General features: G+C 38.5%; 1 protein-coding gene across 2 annotated transcripts in view; it reads left to right on the top strand.

The window, feature by feature from the left end:
• The window catches only part of pde3a (phosphodiesterase 3A, cGMP-inhibited), a 60110-nt gene that overhangs the window by 21264 nt on the left and 12213 nt on the right, over positions 1 to 26633 (top strand). The window contains exons 1-12 of one of the 2 annotated variants that reach the window (XM_013269367.3): positions 8744 to 9133; positions 15331 to 15576; positions 19126 to 19271; positions 19345 to 19460; positions 19582 to 19825; positions 20066 to 20142; positions 20804 to 21000; positions 23051 to 23188; positions 23437 to 23548; positions 24534 to 24641; positions 25253 to 25452; positions 26428 to 26631. In XM_013269367.3, coding sequence (XP_013124821.1) covers positions 9065 to 9133; positions 15331 to 15576; positions 19126 to 19271; positions 19345 to 19460; positions 19582 to 19825; positions 20066 to 20142; positions 20804 to 21000; positions 23051 to 23188; positions 23437 to 23548; positions 24534 to 24641; positions 25253 to 25452; positions 26428 to 26631 — 1857 coding nt within the window. In that variant the 5' untranslated portion in view covers positions 8744 to 9064. Of the gene's footprint in view, positions 1 to 8743; positions 9134 to 15330; positions 15577 to 19125; positions 19272 to 19344; positions 19461 to 19581; positions 19826 to 20065; positions 20143 to 20803; positions 21001 to 23050; positions 23189 to 23436; positions 23549 to 24533; positions 24642 to 25252; positions 25453 to 26427; positions 26632 to 26633 lie in introns of those variants that run through there. The other variant, XM_005474687.4, reaches the window with a different exon arrangement.

Raw genomic sequence — 26633 nt, 5'->3', positions numbered from 1 at the left:
TTGTGAAATATAACAAAATTATGATACTGAGCAACAATATGACAGAGAACTTACCTTAATGAGAGGCCAGTATCAGAAGCAAAACTGAAGTCCTACAACAGGGAATTAGGGACTTTTAAAATGGTATTCTGCAATGATTTTTTTACTACACCAAGGATAAATATAAATCTTACCATGCAATCTCTACATAAGTAATATTTATTTTCTTACTCAGCTCTGTTATGTAGATATTTAGGCTGACAGTGTCATCTTTACAAACCAAGGTTTTATGTTTTACACAGATTTGTTTTTGATCACCTGCACACCTACCTGTTTAATTTAAAAATGTTTCCAGTCTAAGGCAGGCGAGGTGCAGAGTCACGTGCTTGTGAAATGCTCACAGGTACAAAACCTTTGACCACTGATTTTCCCAGTCCCATAAATATACTAAATGATATACTAAATGTATCAATCTAATTCTAATGTATCAATCTAATACAATCCAAACTTACAAAGAAATCAGACCTCATGTTAAGAAATTATTGTTTTTTGAAAACAGAAAAGCATATCATAACTAATCATTCTGCTGGATTATGGTCATATTTTACAGTATATGCTCAAACTGCAGCAGCTGTTCTTAAGAAACTTTGCTATAGTGCAGTTTCATTTATTATTGGAAAGAAAAGCATCAATTACATTGAAAGTTTGTCTTCAGTAATATATAGGTACAAGACACAAGCATACCTGTGTAACCAATTGCTTCATTTCTAAGCCACAAGGCTAATCATGACTAAATCATGACAAAACCGACATTATAATCTTTGGTAAGCAGGACTCTATTAGTCTCATAAGAAACAATTTGGGCCCATTATCAGCTAATGTACATCCCCATGTAAAAAATCTTGGTTTCATTTTTGATTCCTCTCTCAAGCTGGACAAGCAAATAAATTCAGTTGTTCGTGGCAGTTTTTTCCAACTCAGGAGCATTTCTAAACTCAAAAATATCCTGTCATCTAAAGACCTGGAAACTGTTATCCATGCTTTCATATCGTCACGTATTGACTATTGTAACTCTCTCTACTTAGGTATTTGTCACTCAAGCCTGACCCGCCTGCAACTTGTTCAAAATGCAGCCGCAAGGCTCTTGACGGGTACTAGAAAGAGAGAGAATATTACCCCGGTACTCGCATCTCTACATTGGCTACCAGTTAAACATAGAATCGATTTTAAGGTTTTACTATTTGTTTTTAAAGCTCTCCATGGTTTGGCTCCAGGTTACATTTCAGATCTTCTTAGCCTGCACTTACCCACTCGATCTCTGCGCTCCTCCAGTCAGATGGTTCTATCAGTTCCACGCTCCCAGCTCAAATCTAGAGGTGACAGGGCTTTCTCCATTGCCGCCCCGAGACTCTGGAATAGTCTTCCCCCCTTCATAAAATCCTCTTCATCCTTGGAAGTTTTTAAATCGAATCTCAAGACCTACCTATTTTCCAAGGCTTTCGGATCTCCTTGATATCCTTTGTATTCTATCTATTTGGTCTCTTATCTTATTGGATGTTGTGTGTTTGTGCGTGAATGTGTACAATTTTGTATATGTATGTGCATATTTGCATGTACATTATATGCTATATACTCTTACTTGTCTTACAATTCTTTTTTAAAATGTTTTCTTTCTACTTTAATTCTTTCATTATATTATCCCTCTGTTCAGCACTTTGGCCGACACTTGATGTCTTTTAAATGTGCTATATAAATAAAGATGACTTGACTTGACTTATCTAAGTATATGAGAAAATAACAAAAATATCTCTCAACTTACTCTTGAGTTGAGTTCAGAGCTAATATAAGCACAACAATAGAAAGTTGGTAACCAGTGCACCATATTACAACTGCAAACTTGAAAAGATTGCTCGCTAGTACTTCGCAAACAGAGTTGATCACATGTACATTTCTAAGAATAATTGTTTTAGTGAATTTGTATACTCATCTATCTATCTATCTATCTATCTATCTATATCCTAGGGTGACAAACCGTCCTCCTTTTTTTCCACTTGTTGACTTGTAAAATCCTAAATGACCTTTTCCATCTTACCATTCATTAACCGCACAGAGAAGGCATCATTTAAATAAGTTAACGTTTTCTTTAGGTGAACAGTATTATTAAAGTTCTTCAGGACTGGCACAAGTGTCCTCTTTTTTGGAAATTAAAATATGGTCACCCTAATATGTCCTATGTATAAATATATATATATATATATATATAGTTTTCACATCAGTTATCTCAGAAGCTTACTGAGATAAAATGAAATAGGAATTATTTCTGTCCTTTAATTCCCACTTTCTCCATCTCTCTCTTCATGTTGGCTATGTGTAATGCATTTCCCTCCTCTCTTTTTCTGTCTCAGCTGGGCTCTAGTAAGAACAGTTGCTGGTCAGTAGGGGTTTTGGGCTGGCTTGCTGGGTTGCTGAGGAGTGGAGCGTTTGAGTCGTGACACTGGGCATGTGTGTTAATGTGTTTGTCAGTGCACGCGTTAACCCGTTTGTGCATGTGTCTCTGCAAGTGTGCAAGTGTGTAGGTGGGCAAGATGAAATCCATGCTCCTATAGCCCTTAATTGTCATTTGTCATTGCGTGACATAACATGCACAGGCTCACACAGACTGCTGCTTAGTGTTTTAGATAAGATTTTTTAACTCTTGTAAACTAACCTAACTGGTTTCACACTGCCAACGTGACTACCAGAAAAAGCACAGATGTCATTTCCATGTTTTTCCTGTGGTTGACTAAACTATCTTTTATGCAAAACAAGAGAGTTTTTTTCAACCCTGTGGGACTGCTGTTGTTATTTTTAGCTTTTAGACATTTTTTTTCAATAAGAAGTAGGTCATCATGTGAACGTAGTTTGTCTTGTCATAATAATTGGATCGATAATACAGAACAAAACTTCAGGAGCAGTTAAGATGAACAAAACCTATAATAATATAAATATCAAAGTACAATATCTAGTCTAATTTAAGTTTTAGGCAAAGTTTTAATGTTTGACCAACAGCTGTTCTGTTCTGGTTTTCCACAGCAGAGTTTTATGTTTTTTAAAGTAAATTCTATACAAGCAAAGGGAGACTAAAGGTATCAAACTATACCAAACAGATAATAACAGACTGTGACTGTGTCTTTGCTGTGATGACAGATGAGACCAAGACTGAGCTACCTGCCGTAGACAGGCCGTAGATAAAGATCAGATACTATAATATGCAACATATAAAGATTCCAATTATCGTCTATAGTCCAGTCTTTTTTTCCTTTTGGCTTGAACAAACATTGCAGTTTTTAAAATTTCTTTCCTACCTTGTTTAGTACAAAATTCACAGCAAATTGTCAGTGGAAGCTGCCGTCCAAATCTGTTGTGTTTTCAGAGATTCATGCAGTTATAGAACATTTATGTAGCTGAGTATTTATCAGTTTGATGGTGTCAAAGACTAGTGTTCTATAGAAGTGCTTTTTAAATGTGGCCCAGCTTTATGTGCAGTGAGGTTTGATATCTGTGGTCCTGAAGTCAACCGCGGACAAGTGTGTGATCCTATTGTCTTTTCCAATCATGCTGGGATGGGACCTGGTCTGCTTCTTTCCTTCTCTGTGTATTAATGTTTGTTTTTTACATTCTTTAAAGTTACACCACTAAAATTATGTTATTATATCTATGTTATTGTTATTAAAATATCAAAATGTTGAAAATGGCCCAAACTGTAGACATCCTTTTTAAAAATCTTCTTTGCATCTTCTTAGAAAATCACCGACTTAAAAAAATATGGAATCAATTTTATGTTCTGCATATATCAGAAAACCTAAAATAGACTGAAATAGAAAAGAATAGAACACCTTTACTGTCTGTCACAAAGCAACAGAAATGTATCTTTGATACAGCTCAAGAGAAGCAAAAAAATTACTCCTGCAAACAGCATTAGACATCAGAGCAAACATTATGCTGATAGTAGTAAGTCAGAAAAAAGAGCTCCCCCTGCAGACCACACTGTGATGATGCATGTGCCAGGTGACCCACCAAAATTAGACTGGTGAGTGTGTGTGTGTGTGTGTGTGTGTGTGTTTGTAGATGCACCATCCCTTCGTACATATTATGTTGACTTTTCTGTTGCACAGTTTGTGTCAGTGAAATAACTAAAAGTCTAATTAAGACTGAATAACGGAGCTGTCAAAGTTTATGAGGCTCAGGAGTACATTAGACCACTGTGATTTTCCTGGCCTCTTATAGACTTGACAGCAGAAGTGTATTTGAGCTGTAATTGGAGGCTGTCAAGGGACAGCCGACCACTGAGGGAGGTTTAATGGCCTGCGGTAAATATGGATGCTGAAATGCTTTGGATTTCTTTGATTTTTGCTATAATGCAGCTCTATTTTAATGCCTTATCTCTAAAACAAACATTTTCACTAATAAAGAAAAGAATGTAATGCATTTAAATAGCTATATATGCAGTGTATATATGTATAAAGAGTTACATGTAGTTCAGCTTTCCTGCTTTTTCATTTTGTGACATAACCGCCTTCCCATCCTCAGGGACTCACATTAAACAAATCCACTGTATTAGGCAGATTATCTCATCTGCCATTCAAGATGCAAAGTCATCTCCAGTGGATGACGGTTGTACTGTCAGGACATCACATCTGATGAAATCAGCGTACAAACAGACGTACACTCACAGACACACACAAGCATGCATACTAGGCCTGGGACCAGTTATCAGTTAACAGTTATTGTTAATAATAATTAAATTGTCCTAATGTTGCACAAGAAACATGATGCACAATATTAAAAATGTTGCGTAACCTGGGGATGTATGGTATAGCCCTGAATATGTAATGATATGATGTCAAATTGTAAAACATAAATTGTAAATGGTGTAAATTACTATTATTAAAGTTTTTGGCTTTTTTATTTGTACACTAATTTTTTGTTTATTTGTTTTTTTAATTTTTAATTTTTTTTATAGCTCTAATTCACATTGTCTTATGACTTTTCCCCAGTGTGGGGTTAATAACGTTTATGTCTATGTCTATATGTATGATGACAGAGAAAAAAATATTGAACATTTTAGAAGTGGATGCAGCTTTCAGGCAGCAGCATTCATTAGTCCACACAACATTAGGGGCATTTTCCATACTTCTTTTCCAGTAAGCTATGTTATTGATGGCGGACCTCTAGTGCCATGAGGTACCAGCAGCATCAGCAGATTTGTAGTGTAATAGTAGGGACACAATATATACAGTAATACAGCATAAGTCCAGAAGTAGCCTAGGTAGCAGTTTTAATGGAAATATTAAGTAAACAGACCGAATAACTGTTTAAAACTTTAGATCAATATGTAATTGAAAAATATGTATTTTTTTACCTGTTGTGTTGTAACTTGGGTCAAGCTTTTGAACCATTTCCTTAAGTGGTTACCACCATTGACCCAGATCAATGAGTTCCATCCACTCTTTGCTCTTCTCCTCATATGGAAAACAGGTAGTGAGTGCTACAGCCATGTGCTGGGTTGCAAATCACTACTAGCATATCCTTCATAGCCTAGTTATAGTCAGTGGTGTATTTTTGCCTAAAGTGTTGAACCTATGTGGTTATGCAGGAACAGTATTCTTGTATATTTTGTAAGGCAATGTGCTTTGTTGGAGGCCTGAACTCTTGTAGTTCCCTTTTTTGGTACTAAATCAGAATCGAAGGCCAACGAGTTACTTTCGCTCTCAGACATGTCCGGGCTTGCGTGGTTGACGTGCGCGCTAGCGAATGTAAACGCAGTGGCATTGATATTGTTATATGGCGCTTACATGTCATGGAAAATTTATACTGTTATTATCATTGACGGCATGATATAGCACAGGCTTCCCGTAAGAGTAATGAGCTTTGTTAATGATTTGCTTTTATTTACTCATTTACTGTTAATGTTCATCTTGAACTTTTCTGCTGGTAAGCGCTGCTGTTTTTGCCACTGTTACAGTTTTCAGAGGGAAACTGAGATTTTTAGGAGAGCCTAACATTAGTTGGCACAATGTCGAGGCAGTTGGCCTCCCCTCCCTGAGTCTTGTTCTGCCAGAGGTTTCTTTCTGTTAAAAAGGAGTTTTTCCTTCCCACTGTCACCAAAGCACTTGCTCACAAGGAGTCATATGTTTGTGTGGGTTTTCTCTGTTTTGTCTATCATATTGTAGAAAATGTACATTTAATAAATGTTAACTGGTCATATATAATTTGAAAGGATTCTTTGTGATCTTTAAATAAAAAGTAATTTATAAAGCGTACTGTGTATGCACCTTGTCTCTAGGGGCATAGGTAAAATACAACATGGCATGTTCCACAAACCAGCGCTCACTCTTATGTATTTTTAATGAATTCATTAGTTTATGAGATCACATTTTGTGGGAAGACATAATTACACACTAATCAAAATATATTTATGAGTACAGCATTCTTTTTTTCCTATTAAAAAAAAAACTTTAAAAACAACCCCTTTAATTTTAGAGGGAGTATCACTGGTATACACAGTGTCACTAGTTTGAATGATATGACTATTATAAATAAAGACATACCTAGAACACAGAGGTACAACCTTTACATCATTCTAAAGAACTTTATTCAGATGTATTATAAATTATTTTCAATTCTACATTGTCCTTTCTCAAACGCATGCATCCATCTGTACTGCTAATACTACTACTGTCCTGAACAGCTGTTCATACACAAAAACTGATGATAGCTCTGCCCCAGAGTGTGCAAGCTGTTGCTTCTTTTTACATTTATCATTGGCTTGTTTTGTCCTGGTTTCTATGTGCATGTATTTTTCTACCATTACATGAAATTAAAATTTCAGTGGTTGCAACTTAAGTTAAACTATTTAGAGAATCACACAGAATTCTTGTGCTTAATTCTTGATGTTAAATCTAAACGTTCAAAAATTCTTTACCAGCTTTCAGCATCGTGAAATGTAGGTCAGAGAAGTATACTTAGACTTGCATTGCAATACTCACAATGGACAGTTTCTGTTCTTTGTTGAAGTGCCAAACAGTTACCTCTTGCTTCCATCTGGGGCCACTAGTTCTCTAATGTAATTTCAAACTACCTGTACATTTTGAGAAATCCCCCTACTGGTCATCTTTTGAATCAGCACAATGTCTAGAATGATGAGTAGGCAGCCATGCTCTGTTAAAGACGCCGTCGTTTTAAGCAATAACCTCTTCAAAAATTGTTATCAGGGTGTTTACCTGAATTACTCTTTTTACCTTATTGAAGGAAGTCTTAAAAAAATAACTTCATAGAGGGTACAGATACAGGATGGTGATGGGAGAGAGCTGAAGAGAAGCAAATGTAGATCAGCCCTCCAGCATTAAGGGTGCACGTGTCCTTTTCTTTTTGTTTATCAGCTGTGCCTGCTCTTGTTTATTTTTAGATGGGAAAAAGGAAGAGAGGAGTGGTAAGCAAAGGAGGGACCGTAGAACAAGAGAGATGATGTTATGTGCCCAATAACACTCTATAGTTTAAGTAGAATGATCTTTGAGAGCAGCTTCTGTTCGTTAGCTTTTATCTGCAGATTATGTGCCATCCAGATTGGGACCACAAGACAGCTCTGGACGGATTCTGGGTCAATGCAGCCCAGAGGGAAAGGGCAAAAAAGGATGTGTGTCTTTGGCATAATTTCCTCTTCTAATCTGAAGATTTGCTGAATATCAAAATAGCTTCAAAGCAGATCTTTATTTTCATAACATTAAACTCTTTTTGTTCCTGCTCGGCTGACTGTGCAAGCTGTCCAGTCTTACCTAATCTGTTTTAATACACCCAAGACATTTCAGCACATTCCTATTCATGTTTGACTCACTTCTGTCTCTCAAGTGATATATTAGTGGGGCACATTTGCACTGTTGTTATTAGTGTCTTAATAATTAATATTTCAGGTTTTGATTGGGAAATGATCTCAGCCAGGTAACGAAACTAATGAAATAAAAGCTAGTTTTTATGCTAGTATGTTTACAAGTTTCAATAAATCATTGCACCAATTTCCCATTTTCCTAGCAAAAGAAAAGAGTGGTGGCTCAGGACTTTTGCACAGTACTGTAGCATATTGGTATTATATCACATTAACTTAGCTCTCAAACATTCCTGTAGGAAGAATTTTGACAGAACAATGTACAATTTCATGTTTATATACCACTAAATCACAATAACAGTTGCCTAAAGGTGCTTTATATTGTAAGGTAAAGATCCTACAATAATACATAGTAAACTACAAAGTAAAATCTAATGAATGCTAAGAAGTGTCATCCTTGGAAAGGGGCCTCTAACTTTTTAAGATTCCCATATTTTAAAGTCAATATGGTCTTTTCAGAAAGTGTGGCTCTCTCCAACTGTGGTAATTTATTTACATTTTTTTATATTGTAGCTAAATCATCTGTTCTTTTCCACAGTTGACATGTAATTCCAGCTTTAGCCAACACCAACCATGTTAACAGACTTTTAATGAATCAATATGTACCTCAGTTTCCTGATGCTGAGAGTGCTTTTCTGATAACACACGTTACCCACTGTTTGGTTGTCATGCATCACCTGCTATCACAGGAAACCCTTGACAAGTAGAAGGCGTAGTATAACTGTGGCCAACTGAACCCCGAACAACTATTTTATGGTCCACAGATGAATCACTTTGATCTTTGCCCCAATGTTTCCTAGCAACCAGGTATTTTCAATATAACTGATTTCTATGTGCCGCAGGTTTTGTCGTCCCTGAACCACCAGTGAACCAGTTTTCAATTGGTAGATGTGTGGAAGCAGGGGCGGGTGAGATGATGAGGCGAGTGGGGGGCGGGGGGCTCATGAAGCAGCAGCAGCAGAAAGGAGACGAGGAAGTGCGAGGAAGTGTTTGTGGGCTACATTGTTGAAATGTCAGTTGCTTTGGATTGAGACTCTTATGTGTCACTTACTGTGACATTTGAATTAAGGTTTAAGGAAGTGAGGACAGCATAAAGCTGTTGACTTCTCCAGGAATCTTGTTGCAAACATCACGAGTGAGTGGCTCTCTTCAAGCTGAACATTAATGATGCAGAGGAGGCACTCAGCTAGTACCATGGGGCGCCACCAGGACAATGCACATCTTCTTAAACAGGTCCAGTATTGGTTTGATTCACTCTTGGCATAGGCTGCTTGTTCTCTATGTGCTTTGTGTGTGTGTGTGTATGAGTGTGTGCGCTCGTGAATACACATGTGTGCAAGCCATTTAATCAGTAATGATGAGATGGTTTAAATAGGACAACTTGAAGCAATGTCTAAATTAAGCTTCTTGATAGAGCCTAGTTTTTAGGTCACAGAGTCTGGCGTTCATAAGAAGGAGAGTGAAGCCTCTACTGAGAGATTCACTGTCACTGTTGTTCTTAGGTGAAGTAGTGCTGGTTGAGAAGCAGTTTTATCCGACTCCAGCACAATGGTTTGTGTAGTTTTTTCACCTTTAATCCAAACACTCTTTAATCAATATCTGCTGATCTTTGTTTGCGTTTCAGTTCTGCCGAGTATGAGCAGGAGTTAAAGGAGCATTTATTGCAGAGATACAATTTTGCAAAGAAATGTAGCCTCTGGAGCATTACCAATCTTCAGCTGCTCCCCTTCCAAAATATATACCATCCATTATTAAACAATCAATTGATTTACTTAATGATTAACTGTTGGTCCAGCGATGAAATCTTGTAACTGTTTGTAAATCTTTAATAGTCCTCTTGGCGATTACAGAATTCAGAATATGAACTTGGCTGCTGGCAAGCCGTGTTAAATATCACTACTCCTGAATTAGTTCATGAATCTGAGAGAAATGAGAGGTTTTTTTCATATTTTATTCTTTTATTTACTTCATATACAGGAAAAAAAACATTTGTCAGCTCTCCACTGTAGTGCTGTATTTACAGTTGTTGTAGATGAGACTGTGGAGGAGCTCAGCTGGTCTGCTAGGGTGAGCTGTTCTCTTTTTCACTTGATTGGCCGCGGCCTGCCTGTGGCTATAGCTCCTCTCTTTCTGTGTGCCTATCACTCTCTTTCTCCCGTTCTCTCTCTCTCTTTCCATCCCTCTTTTTTGCTTTATCTCTCTCTCTCTCTCTGCTCTCACCATCTGCCTTTATGCCTGATCTGCCTGCATATTTCCTAACTGTCTCTCAGGAGAGGGCTGGGGGATGGGGGCAGAGAGGAGAGAAAAGTGTTATAGTGGGAAGTAGTGGATATGGGAAACCAGGGGAAAAATCCTTTGTGTATCATCTTCAGTTGTGTGGAAAGAGTTTGAAACTTGTATTTGACTTGAATGTATATTCCCATGGTTATAAAATCACTTGACATATTATTAGGTACACTTTGGTAGTACTAGTTTGGACTCATTTTGCATTGAGAACTGACCTAATTCTTTATGACAGATTCAACAAGGTGCTGGAAAGAGATTTTGCTCCATATTTGGAGACACACACACACACACACACACACACACTGCTTCAAGGTAAGGGTTATGGGTATGCTCTTCTGCATACCTTGGTTGTAACGAGCGGTTGTTTCAGTTACCGTTGCCTTCCTATCAGTCATTTTCCTCTGACCTCTTGCCTTAACAAGGCATTTTCACCCAGAGAAATGCCTCTCACTGGATATTATTTCTTTTTCTGACCATTTTCTGTAAACTCTAAACTAAACTAAAGATCGTTGAGCAGTAAAAATCCCAGCAGATCAACAGTTTCTGAAAGATTCAGACCAGCCTGCCCAGACCAACGATCATGCCGCCATCAAAGTCACTTAAACCACTTTTCTTTTCCTTTCTGATGTTTGGTTTGACTTAATTGGTCTTTAGTTTTAATTGCTGCCATGTGATTGGCTGCTCAGATATTTGCATGAACCAGCCGTTGAACAGTGTCATAAAGTGGTCCCTGAGTGCATATTTACAGTATATACATAAACTATGAACCCTTTGTGGTCAGGACTTAAAATCAGACCAAAAATAAAAGGTAAAAATGTTTTCTTTGTTTTTTTTTGAGCACTGTGGTGTTTTTCCTTTTTGACCACATTCTATGTGTGTCAGTTCAAATGCAATGGAGAGTGGTTTAACCTTTAAACACTGATGATGCAGTTTGACAAGTAAACCAAATGAGGATCTCTGTGGTTTCATAGGAGCCTGGTATACACAGATCTCTTTTTATTTCTCTGTGTACATCACCAGAGTCCAGTCGATTTGTATTCTGTTACAGTGAACTCAGTTTCAGAAGGTTTTATGACCCATGTTTCTATGTGCACTACATGCTGTCTCAGTCTGATCCCAAGGCAGGTTCTTGTACATGCATACCTCTGTGTTTGTGTGTGTGTCTTTATGCACATCTTCATGTGTCCACTGTTGATTTACTCATTGACCATTGCTCCCCCAGTTGTAGCCTGTGGCCCTTCATACTGGGAGAAATCCATAAACTCCTTCCTCACCTTTAGACCAACATGTTTCAAAACAGATCTCTGTAGCATCCGTCAGCTCAAATTCTTTTGCATGATGTACTGAATGTACTAGCAAATGCACAGACATAAAATTAGATTTTCTAATCTAAATTCATTGCAAGAAAATAAATAAATCTAGGAAGTTAAATATCAGGGAATAACATTGCCATAAAACAGCCACATCATGTCTCCGTGTCTGGGTGGGTGTCTACAGATGCACACAAATTGCTGGTTCTACTATGTCACTCCCTCTGTGACATTAGCTCAACAACTCCATTACTGCCAGGTAATAGGTGAATGTCACAATAGCAGGATGTCATAAAGCTCTGGAGTGGTCTAATGGGTTTTGTTCAGGTTGAGGAAACACATGTACACTACCGCGCACACGCATGTACAGACACATGCTCTTCCAGTAAACTATCACCTATGTCCTTGTTGCATTTACTCATCACAACTCTGAGTCCTGACGTGTTTGAAGAGCTAATAGATTTTGTTTAAAGAAGCAAATTTTTAGAATCAGCTGTCACGTAGTTGGAATATGGAGGGCTGCCTCTCCTGTTGCTGTCTCATCTTGATCTTTTTTTCCTCTGGACCAAAAAAAGAATTGAATAAATAAAAATCCACAAGCAGGTCACTCACGAGCCCGAGATATAAAAATAACACTTTAAAGTCCGACCAAAGCGAAAAAGTTTGGCAGGAATACAAGCAAAGTGGCAAAAGCAGAGGTTGCTGCCAGTTGTCAAGCCTAGCAGCCTCAGGGGCCAGGCAGATGGGAAGGCTTATGGATGGAGTGACCATGTGAGCTAAATTAGCTTCATGTGCTGCCACAGTAAGGAAAGAAAGATACAGAAGGAGTGGGGGTGGGGTATAGTGGAAAATATTGTGCTTTGATTTGTCTACATTAGTAATGATCTAGTTTTTAAATAACCATGAGTCGTTGTTTTATTTTCAGTATTCTCCTAATTCTAGTAAATACACTATATTGTTATTATTACTACACTACTGTGCAAAAGTTTTAGGCAGCTGTGGGAAGAATTCTGTAAACAAAGAATGCTTTCAGAAATATAAATGATTGTTTACTGGCCCCAAATGTATTCTGCAGCAGGACAACGACCCCAAACATAAAGTCATTAAGAACTATCTTCAGCATAAAGAAGAACAAGAAGTACTGGAAGTGATTGCATGGCCCCCACACAGCCCTGATCTCAACATCATCGAGTGTGTCTGGGATTACATGAAGAGACAGAAGGATATGAGGAAGCCTACATCCACAGAAGATCTGTGGTTAGTTCTCCAAGATGTTTGGAACAACCTACCAGCCGAGTTCCTTCAAAAACTGTGTGCCAGTGTCCCCAGAAGAATGGATGCTGTTTAGAAGTCAAAGGGTGGTCACACCAAATATTGATTTGATTTAGATTTATCTTTTGTTTGTTCACTGCATTTTGTTGATTGACTTGAAAGCATTCTTTGTTTACAGCATTTCCTCACCTACCTAAAACCTTTGCACAGTAATGTATATGTATTGCACCTGCAGACGTTATTGGCCATGGAAACCTGTGCCAGGCTCCTGGCCCACACTTTTTGTGCTGATGTTAATGTCAAAGTTTGGAACTCTATTAATACTACTCTGCTACTCTATTACTGAGTTAGCAAAACACTAGTGACTTTTACTCTCTCTGAGTCTCAGGACTTGCTAACCCTGCTCTGTTACTTTATGTGGTCTGCTACTTTTAAATTGTTGTGGTTCCCAAACTCTTGCAATAACACCACTTACAGTTGATAGCTAGGAGGCATGACTTAACAAATTGCAGCACTGGCATCCTATTAAGGACCACAGTTAAATTCAGTGAGTTTTTTGAAATAACCCATTCCCAGACTGCATGACCAGGTGCTATTTTATACACTTGTGCAAACACAATAGCTTAAAAAGTTTTGAATGAATTCTGATAAAACCTTGTAGAGGTGTAGAGTGGGGTTACAATCCATTTTAACTGGCTAACATCTACAGACATCCACACATGATGGTATGATAGTAGGTCATTATTATTTGTTTTTATATAATACAAAAACTACCAGGACTGAAATGAATAGCAACATATTTTGTTCTATAACTGTAACATTATCTTACTCATGTAATTTAATCAGCAACAAAAGTTGAGTCCTTGGTATTAAAATATAGCATAAGTGTAAGAAATAAGAGAAAAGGTAGTCTTCCATACTTGACCTGAACTTTCAGGTCTTAGATCAATTTCTAAAAGTGCTCTGGATATCAAAACTCACTAGTACAACACACAGGCTGGTGGTTCAGGGACAAAATATGGGACAGTGCTTTGCGTCAAAAGCAGAAATATGCAACACTTTGTTAAATATTAGTACTTGACAATTTCAAGTATTAAAAGCTGGAAAAATTGTTCTGTTTTAAATCCTACATAGAGACCGTCTGTTGCCATATCACCAAAAACCAAACAAAAATCTGCAAAAATAACTTAAGTATTAAAAAAATGACAAAGAAAGAGCAATATACATCCTCAACTGGACCAAAATATAAAACTGTTATTTGTGAATTATGAAACACTACTAGGTCTATGTCTCTCTCTTCTAATTGCCTTTTAGTAAATGATTTAATAATTGATCCACATATTGATGTATTCTGCCTTACAGAGGCCTGGTTACAACAGGATGATTACCTTAGGAGTGTTGATTCATTTAACTAAGTTATACTAACTGTCAGAATCCTCGAAGTACAGTCCGAGGATTCTGACAGTCTTTAAGATTTTTATATTTTGGTTTTTTTATTGAAAGGAGACATGTCAAAACAAAAAAAACAGACCAGTAGCTAAACAGAAAAGGTACTGATCCCTCACAGGTTTGAAAGCATTATTTTATGACACAGATCATGTAAGGTTCAGTGAAGAGACACAATACTCAATCACTTCTACGTCTTTCACACTGTACAGTCCATGTTGCAGTCCTGTGTTTCGCCTGTTCAACAGAACAGTGTCTTTTTCCTTAAGCCATTCACTGACAAAAATAAGCATCTTTTTTGGGAACTAGTCTTCTTAATCTTTTGATTTTTAATTGTTGCCTTGCATCCTTTAATTATGGCATTAATCAAAAAAGCTATTTATTTTAACTTTTCACTTAATTAAGCACAAGAAGATTGGTGAATTCTCTCAAATGTCAGTTCTTTTTTTCTCAGGCACAGACTGTCTTTATCTTTCTCAAGGCTGACTTTATTGCAGACACTGCATTTTGCATGCAGAGAATATGTACATGTAGAAACTACCTTGTGTGTGTGTGTTCGTGGGGTAACATGTTTGGTTGTGTGAGGAAACTGGCATACACTAAAGAGAAGCTGATTAACCGATGTTGACATTAATGGTGGAATCCATGACTGAAACAACACGTGGTCTACCTCTGACACAGATGAGCCTTTGGGGTTTAACAATCAGTATGTTGAATCAATAATAGCTAAATATAGAACAAAAGGTGGAGGAGTAGGAGGAGTGGGGCTTGTTAGCCAGTTTTCAGGATTTTGACCACTTTCATTACTTATTATTAACCTGCTGTAACCATATAGTACAATCATAGGCTAAAGGCAATTGTTTCATCTGATTTATTTGCTTTACTTTATTTATGCACAAAACACACACACACACACACACACACAGACAGTGGTACAGCGCTGCTATGCTGTCCTCAGTATACAGACAAACATTTTTCCATTCTCTTTTAGATAAAAAACTTTTGTATGTATCAGTGTGTAAAGACTTTTTAAATCCACAACATCACTGTATTACACAAGAAAAAATGAACAATGGATTATTAATTATTCACCTTTTCTCTCGTTTTGTCTTCTAGTCGTCGGGCACCAGTGTGGTGGTGGACATCGCAGTGATGGGTGAAGCTCATGGTTTGATCTCAGACCTGCTGGCAGACCCATCGTTGCCCCCTAACACCTGCAGCTCTCTGAAGGCTGTCAGCAATCTCCTCAGCACCCAGATCAACCTCCAGCCACTCCACCGACCTCGCATCCCTGCAGACACCCACACCTGCTCTGACTCTGAAGATGGGCCTGAAAAAACAGAGAGACTCGCTATTCCAAAGGTTGTTGTTTGTCTTTCTAGAAAAGTTGAGTTTGTTCAGTTTTGATTGTTTTGTGGAAGTTTACTTACAGCTAAAAACAAAGTTTTGTCTGGACTTCCAAAAGGAAGATTTACAGTTATTGTAGATACAGCTGTTTAACTGTTTAGTGGGCTAGGCCAAACAGATAAACATGAATAGAAAAATCAGTGCCAGTGCAAATTGTAGACACAGTTCTAAACCATAAATGTCAAAAGTAGGCTCAGTGGCTCACCCAGTAGTTTTTAGACTACTGTTTTGAAGACTTGTGTTTGTCCTGTTGCCGTCTTGTTTTTCTGCTTTTTATTTTAACTGGTTGTGACCATGCTTGGATAAAAGGGTGGAGCTTATTGAGGTTTTCCATTTAACTTGTCTGCTATCTTGGTCATGTGACGATAACAGTGACAATCTAGGATCAAGTTAAAAAATTCCTACCCCACACGGCCTGGAGAGTGGCCCACAACCATCATGCAAGCAACATTTGTGAGGAAAAAATTAGTATTTCCCAACAGGCAGTTGCTGGAAGTTAATGGTAGTCAAGGGAAATGACTGCTTAAACCCAACACACAGGTCAGTGACCCCCTGGCAACTATCTTTTGAGAGGTAAAAACATGTATTCCCCAAAGGTTGGTAAAAACTTCCTTGTTTTGCTTTAGTCACATATTTATATTTTTTACAGATTTGTCTACAAACACTGCTCTCCAAGCTGTGAAACGTGCAGTGCAAGCTAGAAATGGAGAAGGTTGATCTTCAAAGTAAAAGCTGTGCTTTTTGAAACAGGCTGCAGAGCTGAGCTATAACTGTTTACTTTGAAGGCAAAGCTTCTTCATTTCTAATTTGCGTCACACATTTTCAAGTTTTGCATACCACTTGGTTAGTAATTTGCAGGTTTTTGTAGACAAACATGAATAATGACAGGCAACCATGGCAACCTGCTAGCAACAAAACCAATCAGGGAGCAGTTTGTGGTGCAGAACCTTATTGCAACCAGTTTTACCAAGCAACAGCCAGAAAACTTTGGGAAACACACATTTTTCCCTAGGAACCAGTGCTGAACCAGTAGTCAGCTCAGTGTGTGAATAATCTCACACGAGAAACCTCAGTTAGCTAATGCTAGCTAAGTAGCTTGCATAGGAAAAAGCGTGGGGTTTTCTCTCTTTTTTTTCCTTTTTTATCTTTGTTGTGATCGTAGTTTTGGCTAGAACAGGACTAAAACAAAAGTAATGACAGAAAAAATGAACAGCCTCCAGCTTAGGGTGTGTGTTTTAGTACAACCAAATGCTAAAGAAGTAAAGGAGGATCTAACAAGGAAAGATACATGCCCAGCATTATATCAATCACAAGACAGCCTCCACCCCCCATCTAAAAAAAAAAAAAAGGGATCCATGTCTTTATTATCTATATTGTGAATATAATTCACAAAATTAACACTGAAACAAGTGACTGATATCATAAACTTATCCAGAAAATGAGCATAAGGGCATAAGGAATAGCTCAAGTTAGAAAGAGAGTATTTTTTTCATATAAATCTTTTTACAACAAGAGGACTCATCTGCTGTCTGTTAGAAATAATGTAGGTTCAAAGCACTTTGATTCATAGACAGATTCATCCTTTATGTATTCTTTGTTTTTTTTAATTTCAGGGTTAAGAACCTCACTCAAAGTTTATGCAGAAAGATGAAGAAGTAAAAGGTTTTCATTGCTATGTTCTAATGATGCTATTGATTATACCTAAGCAGTGATGATCAGCAGATGATTGCCCATGAAGAACCAATGAATAGAGGGACATACAAAAAATGGAAACTGGCATTACTATAATTATACCATACTTATTATACTTCCCTCTATTCTATTGAGTGAGTAAAGTAAAAAGTATTAATAATGTGCTCATAAAAACACAAAAATATTTAATTGTATTTAAGTTGTGTTTTTCAGTTGTATTGTTGTACACACACACACACACACACACACAAACACAGGTATTTACCAGGTATGTCTCTTTTGGCATATATCAGCGATCTTTTCCATTTCCTCCCTCACTGCTAGCCTGGTGGGGGCCTCTAAGATAGCTAACAATGACGCAAATTCTTCCAGGGGGCTTTTTAATGTTTTACAAGGCCAGTGCTTCAAAATGTATGAAGGCACTTAACGTGAGCAAGGAAACTAAATAAAGTGTGTGATGCAATGCAGGACAGCCTACCAGGAAAGTGACTAGCAGCTTTAACAATGCCTGAGTGCACTCAAATGCCTGAGCCATGTAGTGGAACTCAATGAGATGCTGCCTCATTTTGGCTCACTGGGGATTTGTGAGACTGCATGTGGCAGTGGGTAATGTAGGTGATTCAACTCACTTGCACTGGCCTGTTGTATGGCTCTGAACTAAGGACAGAAATAGCAGTTACATAAAGGTAATCAGTAATATTGGTGACTGAGCTACAACTAAGCTTTGACCTTCTCAACCAGACAGCAAAACCCTGTTTTTTTTTTTTCTTAAAAGTATGGGTACAATTTGTAGGTTTTGCTTGTAGTTCCTGTTGAAAGTGTATCATTTGGCTGTTTATGTTATCAAGCTGCTGCTGTTCAGGATATTTTTCTAATATTTAGCAACTTCCAGCTTCTGAACTAGCTTCTGTTAAACAGATTTTCTCTTTATATTACTCCTAATTATGGTTACATTTTCAAAGTTTGCTATGATTTTATAAGATTGGCTTATAAGTTATTTTTTATGCAGTGAAACCAATTTTCAAGCTTTTTTTTGTCACTTTTTCAAGCTACATTATTGTTGCATGAAGATGTTTCAGATATGCCCTTTAAAGTGGAATACCCCATAATAATCAAATTTACGGCAAGCACCAACAGCCATTCTCTCTCAGCCCACCCTTTTCTCTTTTACTCGCCTCCTCAGTCATTCGTTCACACTCTGCTTGAGATCTTTGAATAGATTAAGTGCCACAGAGCAGAGTGAGCATGTGTGTATGTGAGGTTATCTGCTTGAGTGCATGCAAGTTTATTTTAGAAGAACATCAAATGTGATCCTCTGCTGCCCTCTATATTCTGCTGTAAATGTGTTTGTGTGCTCCTTTCAGAAAAATATGAGCTCATTAACTGAGTTCAGCTCATGGATTTACAGAGAAATGTCTAAAACTGGGTTGGTTAACACCATGGGGACGTGGCGCATGTCTCCCTTCTGCTCTCTTTCACAACTGTCAAGTGTGCTCAGTGTGACCCTGCTCTCATCTGTATCTGTGGCCTCCACCTACAATGTCGCTCCCTTTTTTGGGGTTGCCTCTCCGGTGCACCGTTGTCACTTTCATTTGCACCAAAGTGGGTGAAAGTGATTCACTGTGGTTTATGCTTCCTAACGCAGTGACATCTCTGAAGTTTAACTGATTTCAACCACTGTGACGAAGAAGCATTCTCTTCATCATTTTTAAGCTGCGTTTTATTGAAAAATCCCTTTACTTTGTAGAATTTCATAATGATGCCTTAGCTACTTACCATTAGGTAACAGCTACATGTTCATCTGTATTTCAGCGTCTCAGGCGGAGTCTTCCCCCAGGATTGCTTAGGAGAATTTCATCAACTTGGACCACAACCACGTCAGCTACAGGGCTGCCTACCATCGAGCCAGGCCCTGTACGCAAAGACCGCTCAGCCAGCAACAAACACACTACAGAAAGGTAACGCGTCTTACTCAGAAGGTTTAACATTACTGTAATTTCTTTATCTGACTTTTCTCCTCCAATAAACCAGTGATTTTTGGAACAACTCAGTGATGATGACCATCTCAAAGAGTCGCTCCATGTCTGCCTCCTGTGCTGCCTCTGTCACATCCAACCACCTGTACAGCAAACCACTGGGAAGACCAGGTATGTTTTATCTATTTTACCGTAGAGAGTAAAACATTTCAGTTATTTTTGGTAAAAACAAAAAACAACAACAACAACAACAAAAAAAACGAGTACTGATTTACAATGCAATCTTTTTCAGGTTTCCCTCCCTCCAACATATCACCTCTGGGCTCTCCTTGCTCATCTCCTCCCGTCCAGGGCACTCCTGCCTCCAGCCCTACAATAAAAATATGTTCAGTGCAGCTTCCTGAGCCGGCTGGGCCACTAACAGAGCGAGTACCTGGCTCTGTGGCCCCCAAAAGCCACCACAGAACCTTAACTCACAGCCAGAGCGCTCCGAGCTCCACCACCACTCACTGGCGGCCTCCATCACTCTGCGGCAGGTAATTTACACACTATCACATACTAAATCAGTTATTTACTTACAATATATAGAGCGATTCTGACTGCAGAAAATTTGAATGTACAATTTATGCGTCATCTGCATGTGAGTGGGGGAAATTAGTCACTTCATTAGTTTGCTCTGAGAGGAAAGGAACATCTAAATTACCAGATGAGAGAGAACAATTAGGGTGGACCGGTGTGTATACTCTGAAAGCTTGTGTCTCTCTGCTCTCCTTTAGCTGTGGCAGGCCGTACAACAATCGACTAAACAACGGGGTAGAGTCTGAAGACAAAGGAGACAGAATACCCCACCCAGGTAATCAAGTAAAAAATGCATATTTTTCTGTTTATTCCAGATACAAATTAGAGCACAACTGATATTTCGGCTGATATAAGTTGTTTGTCAATCTATTGGTGTCGGTATTTATAGCAGCCAATAAATGTAAATTGAAAAAGTAAAGAAGAAACAACAGAAACACCCTTCAGTTACATACATTTGCATAGTTTACAACATCACACATTCGAGCAGAAGATAAACAAGAAATCCACCACTTGTTATGGCAATAAAAGGGTTTGTTTTTGACTGAAATTTTAGTAAGGACTCATAAATTTGTTTATGTTTCATGTGTCTGAAACAAAAAGATATCAGCTTACATATTTAAGATCGTCAAATATTGGTCTCGACCTTAAAAACAGGCAGGATCTAAATCAAGTTGGCTACACCTGGGAAAGCTGAACTTTTGGACATTTGGATTTTGATTATGTTTTTAAAAAAGGTCTTATAGTATACCTTGCATGGCATTAACTCCAGTTTTTAGTTAAACAGAAACATCTTTGTGATAAAATATTCTCAACAGAAAACAGAAGAAACACGTCTGTGTTCACTTCTAATGTGTTTAGTCCTTTTTAATGTATTCAATCCACATAAGTACTAATGTGATTAAAGCTACCTTTCTAATCGTGTCATGTATTTCCAGATGAACGCGCAGTAGCGTCATCAGACTATGATAGCACGTACGACAGCACCTATGAGACCAACCACAGTGACAGCAGCGACTTTGCACAGAATGAAGAGGAAGCAGAGGGAGGCAAGAAGCCTCCTGAAGCAAGGGAAGGTTGCAGGGAGTATCCGAATGACGGCATTGTTCTTCACCCAGTCCTGCTCTCTTCAGAGGTAGACAATCAGACCTCACGTAATGTCCTTCCCCCAAAATAATTTCATTAAGAAGGAATATTTGAATCGACAATAAGAGCAGCACTACATCATTTCCGAATTATGTGAAACCATCTTATGATGTCATGAGCTAGCTATCCTCTGTTAAGCAGCAAATATCTTTGAAAGTTACTTTACAAAAGCTGGTTTTGCTTTAACAATACACGCCAATGAGACATAACATTACGGTCACCTGCATAATATTGTGTTGTTCCACCTTTTGCTAGCAAAAAAGGCCCTGACCGAAGGTGTGCTGTGGTATCTGGCAACAAGATGTTAGCAACAGATTCTTTAAGTCCTGTAAGTTGCCAGGTGGGGCCTCGCAGCATCCTACAAATGTTCGACTGGATTGAGATCTGGGGAATTTGGAGGCCAAGTCAACACTTCAAACTTGTTGTGCTCCTCAAACCATTAATGAACCTTTTTTGTTTTGTGGAATGATGCATTATCCTGCTGAAATAGGCCACAGCCATCAGGGAATACCGTTTCCATGAAATGGTGTACATGGTCTGCAACAGTGCTTAAGTAGGGAACATGGATTTCAGTATCCAAAGGCTTCCCAGCAGAACATTGCCCAAAGACTGATGCTGTGGCAAACTCGCCTTCATCCCATAGGGATTCCTGGTGCCAAGTGTTCCAAAGTAAGCACCGGACATCGATGTACAAAGAAAACGTGACTCATCAGACCTTCTTCCATTGCTCTGTGGTCCAGTTTTGATGTTTACATGCCTGTTGTTGGAACTTTCAGCAGTGGACAGAAGTCAGCAGTGGACACACAGCGATGCAGCCCATACGCAACAAATTGCAGTGAAATGTGTATTTTGAAATCAACATCAGCAATTTGAGTTACAGCAGCTCATCTGTTGGATCGGACCACACGGGCCAGCTTTCACTCCCCACATGCATCAATGAACCTTGCCTGCCCACGACCCCGTTGCTTGTTCACAGCTGTTCCTTCCTTGGACCACTTTTAATAGATACTGACCACTGCAGACTGGGAGCACCCCACAAGTGTCATAGGTAGGACCCAAACATGGGCCTCACAGAGCACAACGTGAAAACTCAAAAACAGGTTTATTGCTTCGAAAACTTAACCAAAACATGAGGCAGGAACAAACCATCTAAACTGGGAAAAACATGAGCAGGAAGAAACACACTTATCTGACTGATGTGACGGGGGAAGCAAAACTGAACATCATACACACGAGACTGAAAAGAACTAAATAAAACAGGAAGTAAAAACACTCAGACCACAACTAAGACGTGAACTTGACAGAGCGATTGGAGAATAAACACACAGAGACATGACTGACTGGGGGACGAAGAAAGGGAACAAAAAACATGATAACTAAACATTGCCTGACCTAATAAGGAACACAGACTGGAAACAAAGGGAAACCAACATAATCAAACAAGAAACCATGAACCACAAATAGACATAAAGAAACTCAGAGGCGCTCGGAAAAAATGAATAAATAGAAGACTATGAAGATCCAAACCAAAACTCATCTTAACCAGAACGAACCAAAAACCTTACAGAACAGTGAGAACTATAATACAAAGATAACGAAAAACAATGAGAAAAAAAACAAAAGTCTGGGTCAACGAACCAAGGATCATGACATCAAGAGCTGCAGTTTCGGAGATGCCCCGACCCGGTCTTGTAGCCAACACAAGTTCGCCTTTGTCCAACTTGCACAAATCCTTATGCTTTCCCATTTTTTCCTGCTTCTAATATAAAAGGCTCACTTGGCCCCTAATATATCCCACCCACTAGGAGGTGCCACGACGAAGAGATAATCAGTGTTATTCTCTTCACCTGTGAGTGGTCATAATGTTATGCCTGATTAGTGTATGTCTACAGAGTGCATTAAGTAAACCAAAATGTTCCTACTGTTGTGTCACTGTGATGACTGAATTTTTTAAGTCCTAAAGGTTATTTTACCTTACGTCCAAATATTTCTTTGCACCACCCTGAACTTCTCTTTGTTCGCTTACCTTTGCCTGACAGGACAAGCCAAACTTGGCCCCAGAGACTCTGTTAATGCCAGGGCTGGAGCCTCTAATGAGTCAGCTTAACAACTGGAACTTTCCCATTTTTAGTCTTGTGGAGAAGACTCACAGCAAGACGGGCTGCATCCTCAGCCAGGTAAATACTTCGTTAGTGAGGAAATGTTGCAACTTTAATGAAAACAAATGATCATTAATTCAATAAACAGGAACTCATATTGTTGTGATTACATTTACAGTAGGCTTATGTAATTAGCAGCTTAACTGGATAAAGATGTTAGCTTGTTAATGCAGGTGGTGGAAAAATGAAATGATTTCTAATATGCATGATTTGATATCCAGGTGATTCACTGTAGTGTGTGTTTTCCTCGTGGTGGTATCTCCCAGGTTTCTTATAGGCTGTTTGAGGACACAGGTCTGTTTGAGACCTTCAGGATTCCTGTGCGAGAGTTCATGAACTACTTCCATGCTTTGGAAAATGGATACAGGGACATCCCTTGTAAGTAGAAGGATCACATATTTAAGAAAAAAACAAAAAATGATCCATCAGTACCTTTTGCTGCCACAAGGTGGATGTGTTGCTCATGAAATAAACTTTAAATAGCATGTCTATTTTTCCTGCCTTCTGTTTACTGTGCAAATATATACTGAAAATGTGATGACACGAGCTTGAATTTATAGTGTGACAGATTAGATTATTTGAAGGATCCACAGCTTTTCAAATTTCAGTGGTGATTTAGTCCATCTTGAGCAGATCTCTGTACTTTTGGACCCAAATGTTGCATGATGGAGGATCAGCTTCCAGCCACCTGATTGTAATATATTGTAAAATAGCTCCTAATCAAATACAAAAAGACTTTAGCCTTTCTCTCGAAGCCTCCGCAGAGTACATCTAGAGGGAATAGTTTTACATGTTTGGGAATACTATGGATAAAGCCTACTTAGGGGCATCAATATCCATCTCAAACACATGTGACATTAATCAAACTATATCAGTCTAGTTGTCTATTTGTGACCCAGATTTTAAGCCATTGTTTGAATTGGCAGATTTACTCATAGCACTTCGTTCATTATGCGAAGGACTTTGACCCAAAATCTTGAAAGTTGTATTTTTACTAATAGACCTTCCAAAAAAACTTAATTAATCAAATCAATCAATTAATGAATGTTTTTTTTATATGGATTTTTATGTTACATTTCCATGTCTTCCATTGATTGTAACATTATTTTTCCGTAAAAACGAGAGGAGTTGCTTCATCAGCCATGCACTGATGCAATAGTAATCCATATACAGTACATATATATATATACCAACTTTATGTATTATATTGCCAATATATTTTAAAAGGACACTGCTTGCATTGAGGCCCAATGAGGTGACTACAGTGATTCAGAATATTTAAAACTAGTCAAGCTGGGACTTTTCCACTGCACTCTTACCACCCACACTGTTGTGAATCAGCACTTCATTTTACTCTCCTCAGATCACAACCGGATCCATGCCACAGACGTGCTGCATGCTGTCTGGTACCTCACCACTCAGCCTGTGCCAGGACTGCCCACCCTGCTGACTGAGAACGGAGTACACACTGGTGCGCTGTCTCCTACGCATACATTAATCTTCCTGATATTTCATGCAAAAAAAATTCATAATTTTAATTCCAGTCTGCCAGACTCTAGCAAGCCTGTTTCCATGTTGGTGTAAATCTTAAAGCTTAAGACACTCATAACCGTACCTAGACTGTACAGGACAGATATTCAGTCAGAGGATTAAAGTGCATAGATTGAAAATTAAGCTGACAATTTTGTTATTTATGCATTAATAACTTCTGTCACGAGGGACCAAGCTGAATATTAAGGACATACATTTAGTCGTTCTCATGGGTCCTGAACCAGAGGTAATGCTCACAACTTAACTAGATGTTGTCCTCAATTTTTATTCATGCTCATTTACACGTTTTTGACGGCATCACAAGTGCAGTGTGATAGCAAAATTACTCAGATACTCCCATATTTATTTTTAATGACTGAAGAGTTTTTTAATTTCTTCTCTCCTGTTTCAGGTCAATGGCAAGATACTAAAAGTTAGTGATAATGCTGGCATGTCCGGCAGAAATTTATTAGACTTGCAGGCAACATTTCAGAGGAGCGATCAGAGGTCAGAGTCACTGATAGTTTGCCTGTGTTGTCTCTTTGGATGTAGACTCACAGAACGGCATTACACCTGGTGCCACAGGATTCCTGGTGTCCAAAATGAACCCTGTGCTGCAGGAAGGCTATGGCTGCCTGGCTGGTCTTATCCCTGCCCTGGAGCTCATGGCCCTTTATGTAGCCGCTGCCATGCATGACTATGACCACCCTGGAAGAACCAATGCCTTTCTAGTAGCTACCAGTGCACCACAGGTAAATAAATACAGGAAAATGTTCGTGACCTGGAAGGCTTGAGGGAGGAGCCGCAGTGATGGCTCGATAGTGATGGATAAGACTGACGGATGGGAAAGTTCATTTACTGGGAAGCTAAAACTGGGAATGGAGTAGCCAAAGGTCATCAATAAGGTCGCCCCGAGCGTTGTCCACATCAAGTTGTTGTGTGGATATTCATTAACCAAGTGCCTTCAGCAACTATACTGATCTTAGAACACTAACTAACTGAATTATTAGTTATGTGATAGTAATTAATGTTTTAAGGTAGATAAGCTCACAAAACTGAATGCCAGTAAGACGTCTTTTCATTAAGTTTATGTTTATGAACTGCTCCAGAGAGATGGTAGGCAGCATATTACCAGTATTTGTTTATTATGAGCAGCGTAAACCTTTATAACAGTTCAGATGTAATTATGATGAGATAAGGAGTAATGTAAGCTGTCACATTAACTGCGCTTTGAGCTAAAATCTGCTTGTTGTGCTATAATTAATATGAATGAAGCCGCTTATCCTGTTATCAAATGTTGTTACAAATGTTGTTACAAGAGCGTAAATGGTGTGAATATAAACGTTCATAATGCTCAGACATGAGTACTGTTGTGAAAGAGCTTTAAATAAACCAAATACAAACATCAACATACAGCCAAAAGCAGATTAAGTAGTTAGTCTAAGCAGTTTACAGTTGAGACTGAGGTAATGCAGATACTGCAGGTTTTAGGCAACATTATGGTAAAAAGAATCAGAATTAGCACCAACAAAAAAACAGATTCTTGTCAAAGTTTTGATTCATGTATGAGTTATTTTTATTTTTAGACTTTGGTGTACCAAATCATACCTTAAAAACTAACATGTAATATTAAACATGGTTTAGTAAGTGACTCATTACTAAACCGGGAAGATTCATTCATTGACAGATATGAAATATTAATTTAAGTTTCTCCTTCTCCATTTTAGGCTCTTCTCTACAACGACAGATCAGTCTTGGAAAACCATCATGCAGCTGCAGCTTGGAACCTCTTTATGTCTCGATCTGAGTATAACTTCCTGGCTAACCTTGAACACGTCGAGTTCAAGCGCTTCCGCTTCCTAGTCATTGAAGCTATCCTGGCCACTGACCTCAAAAAGCACTTTGACTTCCTTGCAGAGTTTAATGCCAAGGT

This window comes from Oreochromis niloticus, linkage group LG14, assembly GCF_001858045.2.
Source record: "Oreochromis niloticus isolate F11D_XX linkage group LG14, O_niloticus_UMD_NMBU, whole genome shotgun sequence".
Classification (NCBI taxonomy): Eukaryota; Metazoa; Chordata; class Actinopteri; order Cichliformes; family Cichlidae; genus Oreochromis; species Oreochromis niloticus.
Note: the sequence above shows the minus strand (reverse complement) of the source record. Positions and strands in the feature narration are given on the sequence as shown.